The 27,049-nt window shown below is 41.7% G+C and overlaps 1 protein-coding gene across 3 annotated transcripts in view; it reads left to right on the top strand.

The window, feature by feature from the left end:
* Positions 1-27,049, top strand: part of nrg2b (neuregulin 2b) — a 147,976-nt gene that overhangs the window by 46,344 nt on the left and 74,583 nt on the right. For all 3 annotated transcript variants that reach the window (XM_047354013.1, XM_047354014.1, XM_047354015.1), the window contains exons 2-3: positions 14,891-15,053; positions 25,529-25,647. In XM_047354013.1, coding sequence (XP_047209969.1) covers positions 14,891-15,053; positions 25,529-25,647 — 282 coding nt within the window. The remainder of the gene's footprint in view (positions 1-14,890; positions 15,054-25,528; positions 25,648-27,049) is intronic.

Raw genomic sequence — 27,049 nt, 5'->3', positions numbered from 1 at the left:
TTAAAACAAGAGTAAAGTCCAAAGCCTTTAAAGGAAGCAGTTAAGGCTCCACAATATTAGGAAAACATGCAATTGTAATATTATTTAATATCTGAATGGTGATATCAGTTGAGACTAACTCCTCTGTTTGTTTTCTATCATCATCGTCTTCCCTCCCCTTTTCTTGTGCTTAAGTGTTTTGGCTGCTCATGTCTACAGGTCCTTCTCAAAATATTAGCATATTGTGATAAAGTTAATTATTTTCCATAATGTCATGATGAAAATTTTACATTCATATATTTTAGATTCATTGCACACTAACTGAAATATTTCAGGTCTTTTATTGTCTTAATACGGATGATTTTGGCATACAGCTCATGAAAACCCAAAATTCCTATCTCACAAAATTAGCATATCATTAAAAGGGTCTCTAAACGAGCTATGAACCTAATCATCTGAATCAACGAGTTAACTCTAAACACCTGCAAAAGATTCCTGAGGCCTTTAAAACTCCCAGCCTGGTTCATCACTCAAAACCCCAATCATGGGTAAGACTGCCGACCTGACTGCTGTCCAGAAGGCCACTATTGACACCCTCAAGCAAGAGGGTAAGACACAGAAAGACATTTCTGAACGAATAGGCTGTTCCCAGAGTGCTGTATCAAGGCACCTCAGTGGGAAGTCTGTGGGAAGGAAAAAGTGTGGCAGAAAACACTGCACAACGAGAAGAGGTGACCGGACCCTGAGGAAGATTGTGGAGAAGGGCCGATTCCAGACCTTGGGGGACCTGCGAAAGCAGTGGACTGAGTCTGGAGTAGAAACATCCAGAGCCACCGTGCACAGGCGTGTGCAGAAAATGGGCTACAGGTGCCGCATTCCCCAGGTCAAGCCACTTTTGAACCAGAAACAGCGGCAGAAGCGCCTGACCTGGGCTACAGAGAAGCAGCACTGGACTGTTGCTCAGTGGTCCAAAGTACTTTTTTCGGATGAAAGCAAATTCTGCATGTCATTCAGAAATCAAGGTGCCAGAGTCTGGAGGAAGACTGGGGAGAAGGAAATGCCAAAATGCCAGAAGTCCAGTGTCAAGTACCCACAGTCAGTGATGGTCTGGGGTGCCGTGTCAGCTGCTGGTGTTGGTCCACTGTGTTTTATCAAGGGCAGGGTCAATGCAGCTAGCTATGAGGAGATTTTGGAGCAATTCATGCTTCCATCTGCTGAAAAGCTTTATGGAGATGAAGATTTCATTTTTCAGCACGACCTGGCACCTGCTCACATTGCCAAAACCACTGGTAAATGGTTTACTGACCATGGTATCACTGTGCTCAATTGGCCTGCCAACTCTCCTGACCTGAACCCCATAGAGAATCTGTGGGATATTGTAAAGAGAACGTTGAGAGACTCAAGACCCAACACTCTGGATGAGCTAAAGGCCGCTATCGAAGCATCCTGGGCCTCCATAAGACCTCAGCATTGCCACAGGCTGATTGCCTCCATGCCACGCCGCATTGAAGCAGTCATTTCTGCAAAAGGATTCCCGACCAAGTATTGAGTGCATAACTGTACATGATTAATTGAAGGTTGACGTTTTTTGTATTAAAAACACTTTTCTTTTATTGGTCCGATGAAATATGCTAATTTTGTGAGATAGGAATTTTGGGTTTTCATGAGCTGTATGCCACAATCATCCGTATTAAGACAATAAAAGACCTGAAATATTTCAGTTAGTGTGCAATGAATCTAAAATATATGAATGTTAAATTTTCATCATGACATTATGGAAAATAATGAACTTTATCACAATATGCTAATATTTTGAGAAGGACCTGTATGTAGGTTTTGGGCATCAGGGACAGTGAGAGTTCATTCAACTGGCACATCCAAAGCATTGATGCATGTCACATGAACTGTAACAGCCTACAAAATATTGCATCCAAGCAGTAATTTGTGATTGCAGTATTGTACACATAGGCATTGCAATAATGACTGCAATTTGATGCATTGTGCAGCTCTAAAAGCAGGGAATTGTATAAAATAAGTGATTGAAATTAGTGAAATTTATCATTTATTTCCCCAAAGCCTTAATTTGAGTCCTTAAAACACAATTCATTGCAACTCATTATCATGTACATGTGATTTTATGTCTGCCAGTTAAGTACCTTCACTCCAACAGGTAATACTGTATTTTCTGATAGCGGTGCAACAATTTATTTTCTAAATGTACACCTTTTATATTATACCTTGTATAAACTGAAAATGCACAAGTTTTCCAAAAGATTTAATGGAGAGACTTAACAATGTTTAAGATCAGATAAAATAAACAGCAAACAGGCTTACAAATTAAATGTTAACAAATACAGATGAATGCAGAAACAAAAAATTGGCTAAATTAAGATGAGTTGGCACTCAAGACCTTAAGAGTATCATATTTAACATCCTCTCTGAATTTAATTGGGTTAGAGTTTAATTTGAAAAATATGCCTGCAATTTAAATGTAAAAACCTAAATGGCAAATCTGAATGGTTTCAAAATGTATCAATCAAATGTGATCAAATTTGATAGTTTATTTGGCTGTCTATAGGCAGTTTGAATCTGTTTCTTTTACTTAGCTTCAGAAAATTGTAGGTGACACAAGACTATTACATTGCCCCGGTGATGTTGCTGTTGCTCACTTTCTGAAGGTTTTAATTTTTGTTGGGTCAGACGTATGGTGTCTGAAGGTCCTGAACTTCAGTGGGCTCTGGAATTGCACGCAGGCGAGTGTGGGAGTCAATTACTCAAAGTCTAAAGCCATGGTTTGGACCTGGAAAAAGGTGGATCGGTAACTTCAGGTTGGGGTTCAGTCTTTGCCTCAAGCAGATAAGTTAAGACTCATGTAAGCAAAAAATCAGAAGCCATTAAATGACAAATCATCTGTTTTATTGGCCAAGTTTGAGCTCAAAAACAAAGAATTTGACTTCGGTTCTACTTGCTCAAAACGTACAAGCGTTTTAAATATCAATATATAAAATTGTGGTGGGGAATAGAAAACGTTTTTTACACAAACATGCCTGGACTTAAGATCTCTGAAAAAATATAAATAAGCCTGAATAAGTACCGTGAAGTGAAGGTACTTCCAGTTAACTGGCACAGACATTAAATCACATGTACATGGTAATGAGCTGCAAGGAATTGTGTTTAGGACTCAAATTAAGACTTTTGGGGAAATAACATATTCACTAACACAGTGTTTTTACCAAAGAAGAAGGCAAGTTTGAATTGGTGCCAATATGCTTGGTATCCATTTGGGCATTCTGACTGTTAAGTGTTCATCAGAGAGACATCCTGGGGGAAGAAATTGTCTCTATGATGGCTGTTTTTTTCAAATAGTGCCCATAGTGCTGCCCTGAAGGTGAGAGTTTAAACAGTTTGTGTCCAGGATGTGTGGGGTCTGCAGAGATGTTAGTTGCCCTTCTCCTGACTCTAGACCAGTCGTGGATCAATTGAAGGTCAGCCCTGATGATCCTCTCTACAGACCTAACTGTTCGTTGTAGTTTTGAACTGTCTTGTTTTGTGGACGAGCCAAATCCACACAGTAATGGATATGCCCGGGGAAAGACTAAATGATGACAGTGTAGAAGATGAACAGCATCTCTTGTGGAAGGTTGTATTTCTTGAGTTTCCATAGGAAGTAAAGTCTCTGTTGGGCCTTCTTCAATTCAATTCAATTCAAAAATACTTTATTAATCCCAAAGGGAAATTAAATGTTGTTGTAGCTCATATTATGAGGGTTTCCTCAAAGAGCCGTTGTAGATGCTGATGGCTGTGGGCAGGAAGGATCTCCTGTAGCACTCCGTCTTACAGCAGATCTGAAGAAGCCTCTGACTGAAGACACGCTGTTGTTCTTCTGAACAGTGTCTATGTGTGAGGACCATCTCAGGTCCAGAGAACGGGTGGTTCCTAGGAACCGGATGTTAGAGGAGAGAGTTCTTGTTCTCGAGAAGTCCACCCTCAACTCCACAGTTTTAAGTGAGTTAAGCTCCAGGTGGTTCCGACCGCACCAGTGGACCAGCCAGTCCACCTCCTGTCAGTGGCTGTATCCAAATTCTGGGGCTGCATCCTTTGAAGGCTGTATTTGTAGGCCGAATACGTCACATCGAGGCGACAAAGGCTGTCCACATTTGAATGCTCCTCCAAACGCGTCCTTCTTTTCCCCAGATTTAAAGGATGCATCCGGTGTGTCCTTCGTGGCCTCTCCTATCCCATGATTCATTAGGGGTCAAAGTGGACTGCTCAAACGGAAGGCGATAATGTAGATGTGTAAACCTAAATATCTGCTCAGTTTATCAAGATATCACTTAATTGCAAAAGTGCTCCTTTCTGGAGATGTCCGTTCCCTAACAGCTGGCACGCCTCGCCAGCAGTCAGCTAACCGGGCAGTCGAGGCTCGCTATACCGGGGGAAGACGCCTGAGTCCCAGGACGTTATTTTTTAAACTCCTGTTAAAGATAAACACAGAAATTATATACAGTAAAACAGTCTAACTTGTGTTTAAGTTGTTATTAAGTTACTTATAAATTAAATGAATGGTATTTGTCATCAATGTATTTTATATCTATGAATATTAAAATTATTTTTGAACATTTTGAATGGAGAGGAGCCAGTTGAGGTGGCTCGGGCATCTATACCGGATGCCTCCTGGACGTCTTCCTCGGGAGGTGTTCCAGGCACGTCCCACCGGGAGGAGGCCCAGGGGACAGCCCAAGACACGCTGGAGGAACTATGTCTCTCGGCTGGCCTGGGAATTTGTGTAAAGAGAGAAGAAGAGTGGAGAGAGAACACACCCCTGGGGTGTGCCGCGGCTGAGGATTTTTGAGTGGGAGAAGACCCTCCCCAGCCTCACCTACTGCTGCCGGTCAGTCAGGAATCAGCTGATCCACTTACAGGTGGAGTCCGGCACTGTGAGATTGGTGAGTTTCTGATGTAGGATATTTGGGTTGATGGTGTTGAAGGTTGAGCTGAAGTACATAAACAGGATCCTGGCGTTTGTCCCTGGACAGTAGAGATGGTGCAGATAACCTCACACAGCTCCAGACACTGTTCAAAATATGACTAAAGTTGAGGGCCAGTTGGTCAGTGCAGGTTCTCAGGCATGAGGGGTAATCATTGTCTGGTCCTTGAACATTCCTGGTCGTCTGATGCTTCCTGGACATCAGAGATCTGACGTTCAGGCAGGGGGTCTGAGGAGAGGAGGTGGGTAAGTGCATGGAGAGCTTTTACATCAGAGTCAGATGTGAATGAGGGGTGTGAACGACTGCTTTTCAAATCTACAGTAGAAGCTGTTAAGGTCATCTACCAGATGAGGGTTTGGCTTAGTGTTAGTTTTAGGTTAACTTAAAGACTTTTATTGAAGACTGACTGTATAAAGCTCTTCTTTGTTGTTTTCTTTCTCTCCTTTAAATGTTTTTCCAGTTAATGTATGGCTCTTTGAACAGCTGTTGTTTTTTTAAATGTGCTTCATTACAAAATTAGGAATTTGTAGAAAACATGTTTCTATATAGTCAACAAAATATTACAAAGACCATAAATAAAAAACGTTAATGAAATGCAAATTAGTAATATTTTGCTGTCTGTTATTTAGCTTTATCTAACCTGGACTAGTTAAATGGAACTCATAATGGGTCATTAATGATCGTTTTTGGTGCAGCATTTTGGTTTGGCACAGACGTGTACCGAAAGAATACGGTGCTGTTTTAAACATGAATACATCCAGAATGTTTTTTGGGTTTTATTTGGAAACAAAGGGGTGAATTCTACATTCTGCCACACAACTTTTAAAAGCAGCACCAAAACTAAGGGTGCACCAATCAATCGGCCCAGATTTCCTTAATTTTGGGTGATCGGTAATCGGCCGATACTTACATGTTAAACCAATCTTATCCACCGATCCTATCTACTTGCCTAGCCTGTTGTGCAAGTTTGTTGGTTTTTAAAATGTGAAAAATGAAAGACGTAAGGAAATGCAATACTCAAAACGTTTCATTTATTTTTCAGAGCATGACCTCGTGCAGTTAAAACAATACGTGTGTATTGTTTGGCAGGTGTGCTCAGTGTTTTTCAATAAAACAAGATTGGAACATTGAAGGTGTAATGTGACCTTATAACACCTGACAGTGGCAGTTATAAAAATAATTGTATCTGCCAAAATCAGTTTTAGCAGGACAGACTTTTTAAAAATCAGGGATCCGTGATCGGCCAGAAAACTGCAATCAGTGCCCCCTTAACCAAAACAAAGCAAAACTCCTAGCTATCACTTTGCTGTTTGGGGAGGAGGTGATTTCAGTGATTTGATTAAGGTGTGTTGAAGCAGGGATGTATCTAAAGGTTGGAGGACAGTAGCACATCCAGCCCATCCATTCATTGTCTTTACCTTCTTATCTGTTATTCTATTAACTGACAAAATCAATGTTCAATGTAGCCTAACACTGTCAGTGTGTGAATGTAAGTATGAATGGATGGATGAGTGATTGTAGTGTAAAGCGCTTTGGTGTCCTGAGACTTGATACAAGTGCTATACAAGTGCAAGCCATTTAGATTATGAAGACCAAATCAAATTATTGTGAGAAAACTGCATAGTCAAAAAAAAGTATACATTTTTGTTAACATCTTATTAAACAAAACGTACCGAAAATGTACCAAACCGTATTCACAAATACTGTTATATTTGAAGTAGTGTGATAACTTCAATTCAAAGGAACTGTATTGATCATGCTTCTGCGGGCAAGAACTCCTGAAGCTCGAAGTTTGCAGGTAAGACGACACTTTATTGCTCATGGCTGGACATGGACAGGGTACCAGGCGTGCACACAAACACAAACAACACATAGGGAACTGGAGGGGAACAAAGTAAACAAACAGGCTTACATACAAAACTGGACAGCAGGGGGAACCAATGACAAACTGTCAGGATCGGCCATTTTGGACTTGAGCTAGATGTTTCTATTCCTTTGGGTTTAGTAGTTATGTTTATTTATTCCTTCTGTTTCCTGATAGTTTTGTTCTCTCTCCTGCCTCCTAGTTTTAGTAGTTCTTTCTCCCCTCGCCCATAGTTTCCTTGGTGGTTGCTTCCTCATTTATTTATTACTTAGAATGGTTTTCTCCTCTGATTATTGTTATTATTATTATTATTACAGTTCTCTTTGCTTCTTTGGGTTTTCTAGTTTAGTTTCCTGCTTAGTGTTTCTGTGGTTGTTTATTGTTAGGTTATTTGTTCTTGCTGCACTCTTCTAGTTTATTAGTTTCTTTTCCCTGTTCCTCCTCTTGTCATTAATTCCCCTTCAGTTATTAGACGTGCACCAACTGTTTAATTCGATGTTCTAACTGATAACGTCCGCTTACCCTGTCTTTAAATAATTTTTATACATCTCTCTGTTCATGAGGGATTTTGTTTTGCATATTTTATTCTATTCACCTTATTTTTTTTTCAATTCAGTAGCCTAATAGGTTCCTGTTTTGTTATATTTTAAGTTTAATTATGTGTGAGAAAACCAATTATTTTGTTTATTCAGTCAGTATTTAAAACAGCTGTCACAATAAATTGTTAAAATATGATGTGTTTCTTCTTTTAAATTCAGCATGTTGTATACATTTTAGCCATTCACATTATGGAAAGACCCTCTTGATACAAGAGAATACTCTGTTTTTTTAAGAAAATGGCCGCTTATCAATTAATTGTTATTTGATCCCTAAGATCAATCAACTTTAGATTAACTCATTAATCAATAACTTGCATAATTAATATGACCTTTACCAGGCTGTAAAACGACTTAAATATAACCTTAAGTATAGAAAAACACACATATTCTGCCGTGACACAGAAAAACTGGATGTACAAAACAGATACAAATTTAGACAATCAAGGGGATGTACATTCTTTTCACCATGACTGTAGAATAGTTTTCCCAATACTGGTAATTACACAACACTATTTTATGCTAAATGCGTGCCTTCTTCAACACGCCTGATTTAAAATGATGGGTAATGGGCTTTTTTCTGCAGAGCATGGTGACGAGCTGGTGAGGTAATTCAGTCAGTTTGCATCAGCTTTATTAAAACAGACCCACATCAAAAACATGCAGAACCCTAAGGATTTCTATAGACAAGTACACAGTTGTAAACAGGCATGCAGTTCCTGTCTGGAGTACCCGTTGCCATAATGGACATGAATGTTTTATTAATTTTAGGGGTTTTAATTATGCATTTGAGGTGTTCTTTTTCCATGTTAGAAGTCCAGTGATTTTTAAATCAAGAACTGGTTCCATAAGTTTAAATTAATTAAGGATATACATTAACCCCCCAAGGTCAGAATTATACATACAGGTTAATATATATACCTACACAAACTCTAATGTTTGGTTAAATGCCTCATAAAGGTAAAAATTAAAAAAACTTGAATCTGCTCACATGGACTATCCAAAGGCCTTCTGGAGAAATGTTTTAGGTTATATGGCTAAAGGGTAGACAAAGATTGAGTTGTTTGGCCTCAATGAGGGAAGAAACTGTCTCTTTGACGGCTGGTTTTTGCCATTAAGCACCGAAGGTACCTGGAGGTAAAAGTCTAAACAGTTTGTGTCCAGGATATGCGAGGTCTGAACAGATGTTAGCTGTCCTTTCCCTGATCCTAGATCTGTCCAGGATGGCGGGAAGGTCAGCCCTGATGATCCTCTCTGCAGATTTGAAGATGACTAGCAGCTCCTGTGAAAGGATGTAGTTCTTGAGTTGTCACAGGAAGTACAGCTTCTGCTGGGCCTTCCAAATATGGTCTATGTGTGAGTTGCATCACAGTTCCAGAGAAAGGCTGGTTCCTAAGAACCGAAAGGGATTCACAGTGGACACAGTGTTGTTGAGGATGGTGAGGGGAGGGAGTGTGGAGGTTGTTCTCCAGAACTCCACCGTTATCTCCATAGTCTTGAGTGGGTTAAGCTCCAGGTGGTTCTGTTGCACCAGCCGATCCACCTCCTGCCTGTATGCAGACTCGTCATTGTCCCGGATGATACCAATCTGCAAACCTCAGCAATTTCCCAAATGGCTCAGCTGAGGTGAAGTCATTTGTTTACAAAGGGAAGAGTAGTGGGGAGAGTACACACCCCTGGGATACACCGGTACCAATGGTTCAAGTGCAGGGAAGATGCTCCCCAGCCTCACCTGCTGCTGCCTGTCAGTCAGGAAGCTAGTGATGCACTGACAGGTGGAGGCCAGCACTGTGAGCTGAGTGAGCTTCTGGTGGAGGATGTCTGGGTTGATGGTGTTGAAGGCAGACCTGAAGTCCACAATCATGATCCAGGCATATGTCCCTGGGTGGTCAAGGTGATGCAGGATGAAGTGCAGACCCAAGGTGAATGCATCATCTGCCAACCTGTTTGATCGGTAAACGAACTGCAGGGCGTCCATCAGGAGGGCTTTGATGTCCTTCAGATAGTTCAATACTAGTCTCTCAGAGAACTTCATGACATCAGGACTACAGGTCTGTAGTCATTTGAACCTGTGATGTTGCATTTATTGATGGTGGAGTGTTCCACAGTTGCAGAGACTTGTTGAAGATCTAAATAAAGATGGAATAATTAATAAGATACATAAAATAAAAACGTACCCAATAATAAAATCTAAGCATGTCGCTTTACATAAAGTATGTTACCAATATACAGTGCCTTGCGAAAGGACTCGGCCCCCTTGAACTGGTCAACCTCTTGCCACATTTCAGGGTTCAAACATAAAGATATAAAATTCTATTTTTTGTGAAGAATCAACAACAAGTGGGACACAATCGTGAAGTGGAATGAAATTTATTGATGTGTCAAACTTTTTTAACAAATGAAAAACTGAAAAGTGGGGCGTGTAATATTATTTGGCCCCCTTGCGTTAATACTTTGTAGCGCCACCCTTTGCTGCACTTACAGCTGCAAGTTGCTTGGGGTATGTCTCTATCAGTCTTGCACAGCGAGAGACTGAAATTCTTGCCCATTCTTCCTTGCCAAACAGCTCGAGCTCAGTGAGGTTGGATGGAGAGCATTCGTGAACGGCAGTCTTCAGCTCTTTCCACAGATTCTCGATTGGATTCAGGTCTGGACTTTGACTTGGCCATTCCAACACCTGGATACGTTTATTTGTGAACCATTCCATTGTAGATTTGGCTTTATGTTTTGGATCATTGTCTTGTTGGAAGATAAATCTCCGTCCCAGTTTCAGGTCTCTTGCAGACTCCAACAGGTTTTCTTCCAGAATGGTCCTGTATTTGGCCACATCCATCTTCCCATCAATTTTGACCATCTTCCCTGTCCCTGCTGAAGAAAAGCAGGCCCAAACCATGATGCTGCCACCACCATGTTTGACAATGGGGATGGTGTGTTCAGGGTGATGAGCTGTGTTGCTTTTACACCAAACATATCGTTTTGCATTGTGGCCAAACAGTTTGATTTTGGTTTCATCTGACCAGAACACCTTATTTCACATGTTTGGTGTGTCTCCCAGGTGGCTTGTGGCAAACTTTAAATGAGACTGTTTATGGATATCTTTGAGAAATGGCTTTCTTCTTGCCACTCTTCCATAAAGGCCAGATTTGTGCGGTGTACGACTGATTGTTTTCCTATGGACAGACTCCCAATTCAGCTGTAGATCTCTGCAGTTCATCCAGAGTGATCATTGGCCTCTTGTCTGCATCTCTGATCAGTCTTCTCCTTGTTCAAGATGAAAGGTTAGAGGGACGGCCAGGTCTTGGTAGATTTGCAGTGGTCTGATACTCCTTCCATTTCAATATGATTGCTTGCACAGTGCTCCTTGGGATGTTTAAAGCTTGGGAAATCTTTTTGTATCCAAATCCGGCTTTAAACTTCTCCACAACAGTATCTCGGACCTGCCTGGTGTGTTCCTTGGTCTTCATGATGCTCTCTGCGCTTTGAACAGAACCCTGAGACTATCACAGAGCAGGTGCATTTATATGCAGACTTGATTACACACAGGTGGATTCTATTTATCATCATCAGTCATGTGGGACAACATTGGATCATTCAGAGATCCTCACTGAACATCTGGAGTGAGTTTGCTGCACTGAAACTAAAGGGGCTGAATAATATTGCACTTTTCAGTTTTTTATTTGTTAAAAAAGTTTGACACATCCAATAAATTTCATTCCACTTCACGATTGTGTCCCACTTGTTGATTCTTCACAAAAAATTTGAATTTTGTATCTTTATGTTTGAAGCCTGAAATGTGGCAAGAGGTAAGTGCATGTAGGGATTGTGACCTTAAAATACCTCTCCACTAAACAGTGTACTTGTGACTGAGGAATTTTATAAATACACTCAAGTGTATTTGAACAAAAACAGGTAGTTTTAGGTTAAATTATTCTAAAATATATTTTCCCCAAAAAAGGTTTTAAGGGGCTACGGACCAACCTTTAAAGTTTTAAATTCCAGGATTTTTCCACACAATGTTTCTACAAATTCCCATTAATTTCCATGAAAGATTATACAACATGCAGGTGAAGACAAGCAAGCTCCACTCAAAAGGACCCCAGATTATATCAGTTGATCACCTTCAAGTTCTGAGGGAACAGTGTTAACCATGCAGCCAACTTAATTGTTTCCTCAATAAACATATTCTTTTTTGTATTTCTAGTGTTGTTTTTTTCTATCTCAGAAGATTGGTTTTAAAAAATAATCATATTTAATGGAGAATAGAGCTTCGCTTGATGTATCAAAGAATTGGCTGAGATGTAAATGCAAAAATGTAGTGTAAAAAAATGTACTAAAATTCAACGTTATGAGTTTTTCTTAGGAGTCGTATAGTTTGTTTTCTGTAAGGGAGGCATATTAAAACGTAGTGAACCATACTTTCTAGTGTAAATGCACAAAGGTTGTGTGTATCTAATGCATCCATATGAGGAGGAACATGAGCTGCAGCAGTGATGTGAGGAGCTCTGGGCCTACACAACTGTTGTCTTGCATCTGATCAGCCATGTCCTGTCACTGTTTAGTCTCATTGTTCTGCATGTGTGTGTGTAATAAACCCATATATTTATTTTTCTTACGTGTCCTGTCCAGCAGAGTATCACTCACAATTGCTGTCTGAGTGCCAAGATGAAGCGAACAGATTTACTTTCACAAATGGAGTAATATAGAACATGTGTGTATCTGTAAACACCTGAATCTAAACACCTGTGGGTCTGAGTGTGAGCGCACTTGTATAATATTTCTCCATAAAAATATGCAATAGCCAGTGTGAGGAGCCACAGACCTGCCCCACTGGACCCGGGACAGATACGGAGGAGATCCAAGCCATAGACATCCAAAGGCCCCCCAGAGCACAGGAACCCCAGGAGAACCATTGCTGGGACTACCGCAACACCCCCCAAGAAAAGCAGGGGAAGGTCCCAGTGGAACCACCCTGCAGCAATAGTCCAGAAGCCCCAAGGAACTGCAGCGACTAGTCCACAGGCCTTGCTTGCAGCCGTCTACACCAGAGCAGATCCAGCCATGGACCCAGAGACCCAAGACCCCGGGACACATCACCCCTTAAGCAGAGGCCCGACCAAGCCAGGGGGCCCAGCCCTCGGCAAGCAGCCACCGGGAGTGAGCCTCCACACACCAAAGCACCCAGCCCTGGACACCGAGAACCACCAATACACCAGCAGGCAGAGACATGAGCCACCATCAGGGAGTGTGGCGGGGAGGAAATAGGCCCCACATTTGATAGGGGGAGGATAGGCCCATATTAGTGCATGTAGACTTTCTGTGGTGTGTGTGAGGCTAAATGTTAGTAGATGGAGTTGTCTCCTCGCTTTAGTTCCTGCATGTTCGTGTTGTCTGCACTGGTGTCAGTGATGTAGTCTGTTGTAGTTTTTAAGGAGAGAAGAGAGAGAAAGAGAAGGAAAGTCTCTGGGGACAAATGAGGCACACACAAGCACACACAGATTGCTCAATTGTGAAAATTGAAAAGGTAATTGTGAAAATGTAATGTGCAGACTTTCTGAGCCAGGACTGCTTTTTATTCAATGTTTTTATCTCTGCTGTTTAGGATTGAAATCTTGCTCAATTATTTAGACATCTATTTTTTGACCAATTTAGATACTAGGTATTAAGAGTGAGGACATTTGTTCCAGTAAAGTGAATTTTGTCAAAAGTTCACGTTGTTGCGCTACTTAAGAGGCTTGTTGAAAGGTTAGAAGAGTTCTGGGGATTCAGGGTGTAGTTAAAGACAGGACCAGACACTTATTTATGTATGCACTGTAGGTTTATACAGTAAAAATTCCAATGTAACTTTTTCACATTTTGTCCGGTACTAACCACGAACGTCAAAAAGGTTTATTGGGATCTAATGTGTAATAGAAAAAGTAAGTTTCCTTGCACTTACTTTGTCCTTGCAAAGTAAGTGCAACCATGGTAACTCTGGAGGGCTGCAGAGATCCACAGCTCAGGTGGAAAAATCTTTTGACAGGACAACTGTCTCCACTCTTCCATTAAGGCAAATCTGGCCTGTAGACATGTAGAAGAAGGTGTTCTGGTTAGATGAGAACAAAATTAAACTTGCAAAACACTATGTGTGGAGAAAAACACTGCAAATAACCCCATCCAGTTACCTTGAATGATGAAATAGATTAAAGAGTTTAATACCAAGTCTAAGGAGACAGGACATGATTGGCAATAGCAGGCTGAGGATAACAGATGAGGAACAGCTGTGGGGGACTAGGAAGCAGAGGCACTGAGGGAAAATAGTAATAAAAGTAAAACACTGAAACACAAGATTCGTTAAAAGGGATTACAAAACAAAACTCAAAGTCCCACAGATCATGACACAGTGAAACGTGGTGGTAGCATCATGCTACGGGGATGCTTTTCTTCATTGGGGACAGGGAAACTGGTTCAAGTTGATGGGAAGATGAATGGAGTTAAATACAGGGGAATCCTGGAAAAAACTTGTTAGAGACCTTGAAAGAGTTAACACTGGGACGGAAGTTCACCTTCTAGCAGGACATTGACCCTAAACATAAAGCCTGGGCTACAGTGTAATCACTTAGATAAAAGCATATTTATGAGATAGAATGGCCCAGTCAAAGTACATACATAAATTTAATTGAAAATTTGTATAAGACTTGAAAATCACTTTTTACAGCCACCCTTATTTCAGTCTGACTGAATATGAGTAATTTTGCAAAGAAGGCTGGGCAAGCATTTCAGTTTCTAGATGTGCAAAGCTGATAGAGGGAAAACTAAAAGCACTTGCAGCTATGATTACAATGAAAGATAGTTCTATAACACATTGACTGGGGTTCTGAATACAAATGCACACCACACTTCTCAGATTTTCATTTGTTGAAAATCAGATATTCAGTGTCCACTTCACAATTTAAGCTTGTGGTTTAAAGGCCTAAATGTGGTTGTAATGCTAATAGTACCTTTTACAAAAGCGTGCGCACACACACACACAAACACATCTGTGTTTTACTATCTTTATGAGGACTTTTCGGTTACTTCCATTGACTTCCATTCATTTTCCTTAATTTTTAGTGCCTAACCCTGACCCTAACACTAACCCTAACCAGTTAATACCTAACCCTAACCCTAACAATAACTAAATTCATACCCTAGTCCTAAACCTAACCCCTGTCCCAAGAACGAAATTTGAAAAAGTGAGGACCAGGAAAATGTCCTCACTTTGTCAAAATGTCCTCACTTTGCGATAAAAATACGAAAAATGGTTCTCACTCAGCAACAAGTACAAGAACACACACACACACAGACTGGTAAAATGGCAGAACAAAAAAATCATTAGTGTGTCAGTTATACAAGGTTGGATTTTCCATTCATGTGTAACCTTTTTACTTTCCCAATAATTTTCTCTCTAATAAAGCTTTCTATGTGTGTTTTCTCTCAATGTCCAGCATCTGCTCCTAAGCTAAGACCGATGCGAGGACAGTCTCTGATGGAAGGGGACAAGATGTACTTGAAGTGTGAGGCGTCGGGAAACCCCAGCCCTTCCTTCCGCTGGTACAAAGATGGACACGAGCTTCAGAAAGGCAGAGACCTCAAAATAAAAACCAACAAGTTAGTATCTGAGTCAGTGTGTGGGTTTTTATATGGATATCACTCAGTCCAAATGAAAAGAGAGAAGAGACACCTGGGAAGTTCATCTTCAGTCAGAGCAGTCACCTTTGGTAAAACAGCAGGGTTTGTACAGCACATTAATTTAAAGCTTCATCGATAAAGGAGATCATAGGGATTCATAGAGGATCACTTTGCTAGATTTGGTGTAAAATGTGTTGTTGGATGGTATAACGTAAGTCTTAACAATTTAGAGACAATCGGTCAATAGGCCCTCTTGTCATTTGCCTCTTAGATTATTTTGTAAGACATTTTTAGCTTTTGTTTCTCTTAATATTCAGAAGCAGAAATTAGTTTTATTCCCTAAAATTTAAGAGCATCATATTCTGTCCTCGCACACGCGTGCTGGTCCATGCTAGACAGATAGCTGACAAAAAAGACTTGAAGCGTTTGAAGGCATTTTGATCTTTTATGTAAAACTGCAAAATAAACATAAAAAGATATACATAAACATTTTCATACCTTACATGCATATTAGGACTTTCAAATAAACACATGAATTAAAGAAAAATGTGTGAACCTTGCCAACAAAACATCTTGCTATTTTTGCCCATTTCTGTATTTCTGTTCACATAGATACCTACAGCACTTATTAGAAAGCTGTATACTTAGTAGCATTAGCTTACATATATAGCTGTTAAGGAGCCAAAAACACACCTAGCTAAGTTACAGTACATACACATACATAACTTAAATAGCAGATGTAGCAAACTTAATTATTTCTCATCAAAACAGCATTCTGCTATCCCAACATAGTTAACTTACGGACAAAGATACTCCAAGGCTTGTAAAAAGGCTGATATCAGTGTCTCTCTGCTATGCTGCGGGCGACCATGTTTGACTGACTGAGCTCTGACAAAAACGAAACCTAACTCAAATCCAGCCACAAGGGGGTAGTTAATCAACAAAATACAAACACAGGCTTTTCTATGTGAAAATTACTCAAAGATATGTTTTAACAGTACCTTGTTTCATGATATTAACGTCAACTTTTTGTCACTCTGTTGTCCTCACTAGGAATGGCCTTGACTACAATACCAATGGGCCACTCATTGCGCTTTACTTGATTGTCTTTCAACAGAATAATATCACCCTGCTTAACATTCCGCTTCTCTCCCTTCCACTTTTGCCTTGTCTGCAGAGTAGCAAGATACTCTTGCCTCCATCTTTTCCAAAAGTAATCCGCGAGACCTTGAACTTGCCGCCACTGGGCTTTGTAAAGGTCCTTGAGTTCAAAGTCTCCAGGTGGTGTTGGAATAGCACCAGCCTTCTGCGTTAGAAGCATCGCAGGTGAGAGAACCTCAGGTGTTTCAGGATCATTAGAAACAGGAACTAATGGCCTGGCATTCATTATGACCATGACCTCTGCCATAAGGGTTACCAAAACCTCATGTGTGAGGCGGGTGGTTGAGCTTTGCAATAGCAAGCCATCAAAGATGCGTCGAACAAGTCCGATCATTCTCTCACACACTCCTCCCATGTGAGATTGATGTGGAGCGTTGAATGTCCAGGTGCAGCCTTGGTCCTGCAGATAGCTTTTGATCTCTGCGTCTTGAACATCGATTTGCAACTCTCTACAGGCACTGATGAAGTTTGTCCCTCGGTCTGACCGTAAGTGTTTGACAGGTCCTCTGATTGACAGGAAACGTCGTAAGGCATTTATGAAACTCGAAGTTGACATTGCCTCTATGACCTCTATATGCACAGCTCTGGTACTAAGACAGGTGAACATCACAGCCCACCTTTTACAGTCAATGCTACTTGCCCTTGTAAGATGGGACTTTACACTCCAAGGCCCAAAAACATCCAGGCCAACATGAGTGAAAGGAGGGTCAACTGCTAGTGTGTCAGAGGGCAAGCTGGCCATTTTCTGCACCACTAGGGGGCCTCTGAGTTTCCTGCATGTAACACATTTGTGGAGAGTGCTGGAAATGAGACTTTTGCCACCAACAATCCATAGTCCTGCTGAGCCCAGGGGGCCTTCAGTGAACTGTCTGCCTTGGTGGGCTACCTGGTTGTGGTAATGTCGAACTAAAAGAACAGCTACATGATGAGTACTTGGAATTGTCAAAGGGTGTTTCTCCATATCTGAAAGATCTGCTGCCTGTAAGCGTCCTCCAACCTTTAACAACCCACCATCAATAAAAGGGTCAAGTTTTCCAAGAGGACTGCGTGAGGGGATGTCTTTTCCTTTTTTAATGCTATCAATCTCCTCTTTGTAAGTCTCAGTTTGAATGCACTGAATTATTGCTGCTTTTGCTTGTGAGAGTTCTACTGTATTCACAAGATTACAACTATGCCAATCCTTGCATGTGCTTGAAGCTTTAGAGAATGACTTAGCAACGTGAATGAGATTTGATTGCTCTTACGAAAGACTTCCAGCTTGAGAAACGTGCAAACCTGTGGGAGCCAAGCTCCTTTTCCTCTGATTTTGTTACTAAGGAAATCACTTCAGGACGAATTTCCACATCTGTTGAGGGCTGCACAAGGTTAAAGGTCTCTTTGTTCTGTTCTGGATCTCTTTTCTCAGTGTCAGACAGTGTCAGGAATCGAGGCCCAGAGAGCCAGGTGGTCTGTTGCAGTTGAGCTGCTAATACAGCTCTAGTCCCATGATCTGCAGGGTTCTGGTTAGCAGTGACATAATGCCACTGGTCTGGTTTGGTAGACCTGCGAATCTGAGCAACTCTGTTGGCCACATACAGGTCCTTCTCAAAATATTAGCATATTGTGATAAAGTTAATTATTTTCCATAATGTCATGATGAAAATTTAACATTCATATATTTTAGATTCATTGCACACTAACTGAAATATTTCAGGTCTTTTATTGTCTTAATACGGATGATTTTGGCAAACAGCTCATGAAAACCCAAAATTCCTATCTCACAAAATTAGCATATCATTAAAAGGGTCTCTAAACGAGCTATGAACCTAATAATCTAAATCAACGAATTAACTCTAAACACCTGCAAAAGATTCCTGAGGCCTTTAAAACTCCCAGCCTGGTTCATCACTCAAAACCCCAATCATGGGTAAGACTGCCGACCTGACTGCTGTCCAGAAGGCCACTATTGACACCCTCAAGCAAGAGGGTAAGACACAAAAAGAAATTTCTGAACGAATAGGTTGTTCCCAGAGTGCTGTATCAAGGCACCTCAGTGGGAAGTCTGTGGGAAGGAAAAAGTGTGGCAGAAAACACTGCACAACGAGAAGAGGTGACCGGACCCTGAGGAAGATTGTGGAGAAGGGCCGATTCCAGACCTTGGGGGACCTGCGGAAGCAGTGGACTGAGTCTGGAGTAGAAACATCCAGAGCCACCGTGCACAGGCGTGTGCAGGAAATGGGCTACAGGTGCCGCATTCCCCAGACCTGGGCTACAGAGAAGCAGCACTGGACTGTTGCTCAGTGGTCCAAAGTACTTTTTTCGGATGAAAGCCAATTCTGCATGTCATTCGGAAATCAAGGTGCCAGAGTCTGGAGGAAGACTGGGGAGAAGGAAATGCCAAAATGCCAGAAGTCCAGTGTCAAGTACCCACAGTCAGTGATGGTCTGGGGTGCTGTGTCAGCTGCTGGTGTTGGTCCACTGTGTTTTATCAAGGGCAGGGTCAATGCAGCTAGCTATCAGGAGATTTTGGAGCACTTCATGCTTCCATCTGCTGAAAAGCTTTATGGAGATGAAGATTTCATTTTTCAGCACGACCTGGCACCTGCTCACAGTGCCAAAACCACTGGTAAATGGTTTACTGACCATAGTATCACTGTGCTCAATTGGCCTGCCAACTCTCCTGACCTGAACCCCATAGAGAATCTGTGGGATATTGTGAAGAGAACGTTGAGAGACTCAAGACCCAACACTCTGGATGAGCTAAAGGCCGCTATCGAAGCATCCTGGGCCTCCATAAGACCTCAGCAGTGCCACAGGCTGATTGCCTCCATGCCACGCCGCATGGAAGCAGTAATTTCTGCAAAAGGATTCCCGACCAAGTATTGAGTGCATAACTGTACATGATTATTTGAAGGTTGACGTTTTTTGTATTAAAAACACTTTTCTTTTATTGGTCGGATGAAATATGCTAATTTTGTGAGATAGGAATTTTAGGTTTCCATGAGCTGTATGCCACAATCATCCGTATTAAGACAATAAAAGACCTGAAATATTTCAGTTAGTGTGCAATGAATCTAAAATATATGAATGTTAAATTTTCATCATTACATTATAGAAAATAATGAACTTTATCACAATATGCTAATTTTTTGAGAAGGACCTGTATACATAGAATCTGCAGGCGGCATTGTGAATGTAGCTTAGAACTATTCGGCTGTCAGTATAGAAGTTCACTGCATGGAACTCAATGTCACTTTCATCTATAATAACTGGAGCCAATTCCACTGCTAATACAGCTGCACATACAGGGGATGGACAATGAAACTGAAACACCTGGTTTTAGACCACAATAATTTATCAGTATGGTGTAGGGCCTCCTTTTGCGGCCAATACAGCGTCAATCCGTCTTGGGAATGACATATACAAGTCCTGCACAGTGGTCAGAGGGATTTTAAGCCATTCTTCTTGCAGGATAGTGGCCAGGTCACTACGTGATACTGGTGGAAGAAAACGTTTCCTGACTCGCTCCTCCAAAACACCCCAAAGTGGCTCATTAATATTTAGATCTGGTGACTGTGCAGGCCATGGGAGATGTTCAACTTCACTTTCATGTTCATTAAACCAATCTTTCACCAGTCTTGCTGTGTGTATTGGTGCATTGTCATCCTGATACACGGCACCGCCTTCAGGATACAATGTTTGAACCATCGGATGCACATGGTCCTCAAGAATGGTTCGGTAGTCCTTGGCAGTGACGCACCCATCTAGCACAAGTAGTGGGCCAAGGGAATGCCATGATATGGCAGCCCAAACCATCACTGATCCACCCCCATGCTTCATTCTGGGCATGCAACAGTCAGGGTGGTATGCTTCTTTGGGGCTTCTCCACAGCGTAACTCTCCTGGATGTGGGGAAAACAGTAAAGGTGGACTCATCAGAGAACAATACATGTTTCACATTGTCCACAGCCCAATATTTGCGCTCCTTTTACCATTGAAACCGACATTTGGCATTGGCACGAGTGACCAAAGGTTTGGCTATAGCAGCCTGGCCGTGTATATTGACCCTGTGGCGCTCCCGACGGACAATTCTGGTGGAAACAGGAGAGTTGAGGTGCACATTTATTTCTACCGTGATTTGGGCAGCTGTGGTTTTATGTTTTTTGGATACAATCCGGGTTAGCACCCAAACATCCCTTTCAGATATCTTCCTCTTGTGTCCACAGTTAATCCTGTTGGATGTGGTTCGTCCTTCTTGGTGGTATGCTGACATTACCCTGGATACCGTGGCTCTTGATACATCACAAAGACTTGCTGTCTTGGTCACAGATGCGCCAGCAAGACGTGCACCAACTGTTCAATTCGATGTTCTAACTGTTAACGTCCGCTTACCCTGTCTTTAAATAATTTTTATACATCTCTCTGTTCATGAGAGATTTTGTTTTGCATATTTTATTCTATTCACCTTATTTTTTTTTCAATTCAGTAACCTAATAGGTTCCTGTATTGTTATATTTTAAGTTTAATTATGTGTGAGAAAACCAATTTTTTTGTTTATTCAGTCAGTATTTAAAACAGCTGTCACAATAAATTGTTAAAATATGATGTGTTTCTTCTTTTAAATTCAGCATGTTGTATAAATTTTAGCCATTCACATTATGGAAAGACCCTCTTGATACAAGAGAAAACTCTGTTTTTTAAGAAAATGGCCGCATATCAATTAATGCTCAAGAGCAGTAAGTGACTCAGTCCACCGTAACCACTTTGCCTCCCGGTCTGCTGGTAAAGGTTCGTCCCAATCCTGCTGTCCCACAGTCAACTCTCTGTACAAAGCCTTTCCCTGGATTTTAACTGGGGCAGCAAATCCAAGGGGATCATAGAGGCTGTTGACAGCAGAAAATATTCCTCTGCCGGTGAAAGGCTTGTTGTCTTTTGCAACTTGAAATGAGAAACAGTCACTTTCCAGGTTCCAGCACACCCCGAGGCTTTGCTGTAGTGGTAGAGGATCCGCGTCCAAATCCAAGTCTTTGAGATCTGCTGCTCTCTCTTCTGGGGGAAATGCATTTGAAGCTATTTTGTGAAGCCTTATATTTGACTCTGCCATGTTTCTTGCTCTTGTTAAGAGTTCAATGGCTTCACTTTCACTGTCTACAGAGGCCAGTCCGTCATCAATATAGAAGTTGCAGAAGACAAATTGTTTTGTGTTAGAGCCATACTCTTCTTCTCCAAGTTCAGCTGCCCGTCTGAGACTATAAATTGCAATAGCAGGGGAAAAACTGGCACCTTCATGCGAAACTCCATGATTTCTTTGCTAAGGTCATTATCTTGGAACCACAGAAACTAGAGATAATTTCTGTGGTTTTCTTTGACTCTGAAGCAGTAAAACAGCTGCTCCACATATACAGTAACTGCAACTTGTTTTTGCCTAAAGCGTAATAGAACCCCAAGCAGTGTGTTGTTTTAGTCAGGCCCCCTAAGTAGAATGTCATTTAGGGAAATACCCTTGAATGAGTCGCTGGAGTCAAACACAACACGTATTTTGCCTGGTTTTTGGGGATGGTACACTCCAAAGGTCGGTAGGGACCAGCATTCTTCACTTGGTTTGAGTGGGGGTGCCTCTTCTGCTTGGTCGTTATGCAAGATTTTCTGCATGAATTCAGTAAATTGTTTCTTCATGTCTTTTCTTTTCTTTAGTGTCCGTAACAGAACAGTGAGGCGCTTCAAAGCCTGTTCTCTGTTGTTGGGAAGTAGAGCACGTGGTGTGCGGAACGGTAATGGTGCCACCCAATGGTTGTCATTGTCCATATAAACCTCTCTGTCCATAATTTCAAGAAAGATCTTGTCCTCAATAGACAAGGCTGATCTTGTCCTCAATAGACAAGGCTGTTTTGTCATCATCAGGGTTTCTTTGGAATACATTAAGCCCCAAGTTGTCTGTTGGTTTGAATGGATCTGTTTGTATGATATCGGATGCGTGGTCTATAGTTTGCTCTGTGGGACTACTGAACTTCTCTTTTACGTGGATTGCACCAGGACAAGGCTTAAGAAAAGAAGTGCAGCCATTGTTTAGCACATTTGTTTTGTAGACATTCACCTTTGTTTGTTTGTGTACCCCACCAAGCCACACCTCACCTACAATGAGCCAGCCCAAATCTAGCCACTGGGCATATGGCGTTGTTATGGGGACCACTGTACTGTTCACGTACTTTGTGCACACTCAGGACATCTCTCCCCAACAACAGAAGGATGGGCGTTTCTGGCTCAATTGGTGGTATTTCCCCTGCAACAGGAGCTAGGTGAGGAAAATGTTGCACAATGTCAGGCGTTGGAATTTCTGAGCGGTCATCTGGCATAGAATTGCATTCCAAAAGAGGTGGGAGTGCTACATGATACTTTCCATCTAGAAATGAGACAACAAAATTGTGAGCTTTCCTTCCTGTTGCCTCTTGCACAGGTCCTTAGAGTATAAGTAGAGCAGACAGCATTAATGCCAAACAGATCAAAGAAGGCTGTCTTGGCAAGGGATCGATTGCTTTGGTCATCTAAGACCACATACATTTTTTGGGCTTTGCTAGGACAGGCAACAGGATACACTTTCACTAAGGAGATTTTTTAACAAGACTTGAGTCCATGCGATGTTTCACAGATTTCTGTACATTTTGAAGTGACTTCTGGAGGCGGACTATTTTCTTGCTCCCCGCCTTGCTCTTGCCATGTCGCTTGCACCTCTGTAACCCAAGGAGCAGGGCCAGGATGCAAAGCAGTAAGGTGCTTGTCACTTTTGCACTCTTTGCACTTCACAGCAACTTTACAGTCCCTGGCCATATGCTTAGTTGATGCACAACAACGAAAACATATTGAGTTTTCTCTTAGATAAGCTTTCCTCTCATCTAAGTGCTTGACTCTAAACCCCCGACACTTTGTTAAGGGGTGTGGCTTACTGTGTATAGGGCACCGCTCTGCTGGCTCTTCTAATTTCTTTTCTGATACACTATTTGTGACCCCAGGTCCAACTGCCACTTCAGTTTTCCTCACTGACACTGTTTTGTAATTGTTGTTGTGTCTTAACGGTTTCTCTGGCTTTACGTGGGTCATAGTACTGCATGTAGAGAACACAAAACTTGGATCATTACGGGTTTTTGCTTGACCACATATGAAACTTACAAAGTAGCTAAAAGGTGGAAAGGGAACATTATGTTTTTCCTTGTACTTGGATCCCTGGGTAATCCAGCGTTCTTGTTAGCCAAACGGAAGCTTTTCCACAATTGGGTTAACCCCCCTGGCTGTGTCAAGATAGGCTAAACCTGGTAGTTTTCCGCCTGACTTAGCTGACTGAACCGCCATTAAAATGTCCCCTGGACGCGGCGCTGATGTTGTAGGGGTTAAGCGCGCGACCATATACAGAGGCTACAGTCCTCGAAGTGGCCGTCCCGGGTCCTGGACCCGGTGACATTTGCCGAATGTCTCCCCCTCTCTCTACCCCTCTTTCCTGTCTGCCTACTGTCAAAAAATAAAAAATAAAGGCCACTAGTGCCGAAAAAATATCTTTAAAATGTCCCCTAGTTCTCTAAGACGCTGATCGTCTTGTTTGATATTTTTGGAAGTCTCTAGTTTTAGCAGAAGTGCATTTTCAATAATCTCAGGGGAGCCATATGTATCATCTAGCCTCTCCCACACCATAGTGACACCTGATATTGGATTGTGGACATGGGCTGACCTGATACGCATGGCTTGAGGAGATGAATTGGGACCGAGCCACTTTATCAGAAGGTCAAGTTCCTCTTGAACTGTCAAGTTGAGCTCTCCCGTAATGTCGTGGAAAGACGTTTTCCAGGCCCAGTATTTTTCTGGACTGTCATCGAATTTTAGTATCCCAGAACTCACCATCTCTCTTACAACAAGATATTTGGTGAGATCAGTTATTTGTGTTGGTTGACAAGGGTAAGCTCTAAGACTGGATGTGTGAGACATTGGGGCAGGAACGCAAGGTAAGCAGCCTCTGTCTTGTGCACCAGGCATTTCCTCATCTTCAATGCAGGGTTTGGATAAACTGGTCTCCTGGTTATGGAGTGGATACCACTGAATTGTATCTGGGCATGCTCGTTCTGCACTCATGGGTATGGCAGTTGGTTCCTGTGAGACCGGAGCTTGCTGCTGAGCGTTTGGTGTCACGTAATGGGCCTGCACATACTCACCTGTGCGTTGAGTGCAATCCTCAGGATAGATCTGGGTCATGCCTTCAAGTTGATCTGACTCCATTGCTGCTGCGGCTTCATAGACTGCTCCTTCTGCTGAGGCTACTTTTGCGCTCCTCTTTACTTTTTAGACATATAGATTCGCCTCGAACTCTGCTTCACGCTGCCCTGCTTCAGCTAGCATTTTCTGATGTTATCAATGCGGGCCTGCCATTTAATCAATTCTGCTTCTTGAACTGCATACTTGGCTTCTACCAGGGCCGCCTCTGCTTTAGCTTTTGCCTTGGTAGCTGCTGCGCTGACTGAGGACCTACTTAATCTCCCAGATGACTTGGACCCTAACACATGTGACATGATCTCCAAATCTCTGGTTAGGTCTGTTTGCTTTTGTTGATCCATGCTGTTCTTATCTTGATCGCAGTGGTGGTCGACAGTGGATCTTATACTAGCCCCCAGGGTAACTGTCCTTTTACTATTCTGTCCTCGCACACGCATGCTGGTCCATGCTAGACAGATAGCTGACAAAAAAGACTTGAAGCGTTTGAAGGCGTTTTGATCTTTTATGTAAAACTGCAAAATAAACATAAAAAGATATACATAAACATTTTCACACCTCACATGCATATTAGGACTTTCAAATAAACACATGTAGTGGGAGGTTTTGACATGAGAGCTCCATGGCATCTATGATGCAGAAAAACCTTTTTTCTCCCATTACTATTCAGGCATTGCAGTCTGTGCCAAATTTCCTGAAGAAGACACTTTTTAACAGTTCCTTCATTATTAACTCATATTCTGCAGGCGGTCATAGGATGGCAAGCCTGTGAAAGGTTGTAGCTCTGGAACTTTACTATTGACTCATGCATGCTAGTGTTATGCTAGTTTCAGTATTGGTAATCAGTAGTGCCTGCATGTGCAACACAACTTTGGAGTATTTCAAAGTCTAAAGTCCTGTCTGGTTCTTCTTTGAACTTCATTTAGCTTTAGTTTTTTTTTAAACTACCAGTTACTTAGTTTTACCAGTTTCTAGAAATGAAAACAACTTTTTTATTTTAATGTTAACAACAATAACTGAATGTCCTTCTTTTATCTCTGTCTCTTTCTTTGTCTTTTACTCAAGAAAAAATTCAAAGGTGCTGATCAGTCGTGTTCGCGTAGAAGACTCCGGCAACTACACTTGCCTGGTTGAAAACTCGTTAGGACAAGAAAACGCCACGAGTATAATCACCGTACAGATATGTAAGCGTCACTCTTAAGCAGATTTATTATTCATGTCTGTCTGTCTGAGCTGTTTTACTGTCATATTGGGCGAAAAACATACAACATAAACATATTGCAGGAAAAACAGTTGTTAATATAGGGGTTAAGAAAATGCATCAGTGTTTTAAAGTTGAATGTAATAGAATGTAGCAGCCATGACTGAATGTCACCTATTTACAGTGCTTGTCAGAAATGTAGATACACTTGCTTTGAATGTCACATTAATTTTAGGCTTTTAGTGATTTATTTTAACCATTTCTTTGGATGGAATAATTATACGATATACAGTTTCACTGAAGCCAAGCTAACCACCACAGCAGCATCATGCAGATTCATGCAGATTTGAAGTTGTTGTTTAGTCAATCATTTTCTATACCGCGTCTTCCATAGTGGGTCGCAGGGAAGCTGGTGCTGATCTCCAGCAGTCTATGGGCGGGAGGCAGGGTATACCCTGGACAGATCGCCAGTCGATCGCAGGGCAAGACAGAGACACGCAAGACAAACAACCATGCACACACTCAATCACACCTAAAGGCAGGAGAGACCCATTAACCTAACAGTCATGTTTTTGGACTGTGGGAGGAAGCCAGAGTACCCAGAGAGAACCCATGCATGCACAGGGAAACAATGCAAACTCCATGCAGATATCAGGAGTTGAACCAAGGACCTTCTTGCTGCAAGGCAACAGTGTTACCAACTGTGTCACCGTGCAGCCCAGTTGCTGATTATTGAACTGCATTTCTGTCATAGTCGGCACCCACTGGTAATGTTAACTGGCTTATCTGTAAACGGTGACACTGGTGTTTTTACATTTTATGAAGGGTTGGGTAGTTCTTGAGCTCTCCTTGACCATCCCATTTAGTTTTCATTTATCTGTTTCATTGGTTTGGGTCTGATGCTTAAAATTTGGAATCAGTTTGGTGTTCCAAGCCAAGAATGATTCCAAAGACACACGAAAAGGCTTGGATTAAGCCTCCTGAATGGCGTATGTATATATTTGAGCCTATATGTATAAATTTGACAATGTGTGAAATCAGAAATTGTACATTAAATTTGCACTAGTGTGCCAAATTCTTGTTTTAAAATGTACTTAAATTGTTTATTGTATAATAATCATAATCTTTTTTCAGATAATGTTTAAACGTTTTTACATTTCTTTAGTATTTCATAGAACTGACCTTTAAGCCTTATGACTTCCACAAGCTTCTCACAATAGTTTGCTGGAATTTTGGCCCATTCCTCCAGACAGAACTGGCTTAACGGTGTCAGGTTTGTAGGCTGCATTGCTCACACACACCTTCTCAGCTTTGCAAAGGTTTTTTCTGAGACTGAGATGAAGGCTCTCATGCTTACAAACTTCCCCAGTTTTTCTCAAAATATA

Source organism: Girardinichthys multiradiatus, chromosome 23 (genome assembly GCF_021462225.1).
Source record: "Girardinichthys multiradiatus isolate DD_20200921_A chromosome 23, DD_fGirMul_XY1, whole genome shotgun sequence".
Classification (NCBI taxonomy): domain Eukaryota; kingdom Metazoa; phylum Chordata; class Actinopteri; order Cyprinodontiformes; family Goodeidae; genus Girardinichthys; species Girardinichthys multiradiatus.
This window is presented reverse-complemented; position numbering and strand designations above follow the sequence as displayed.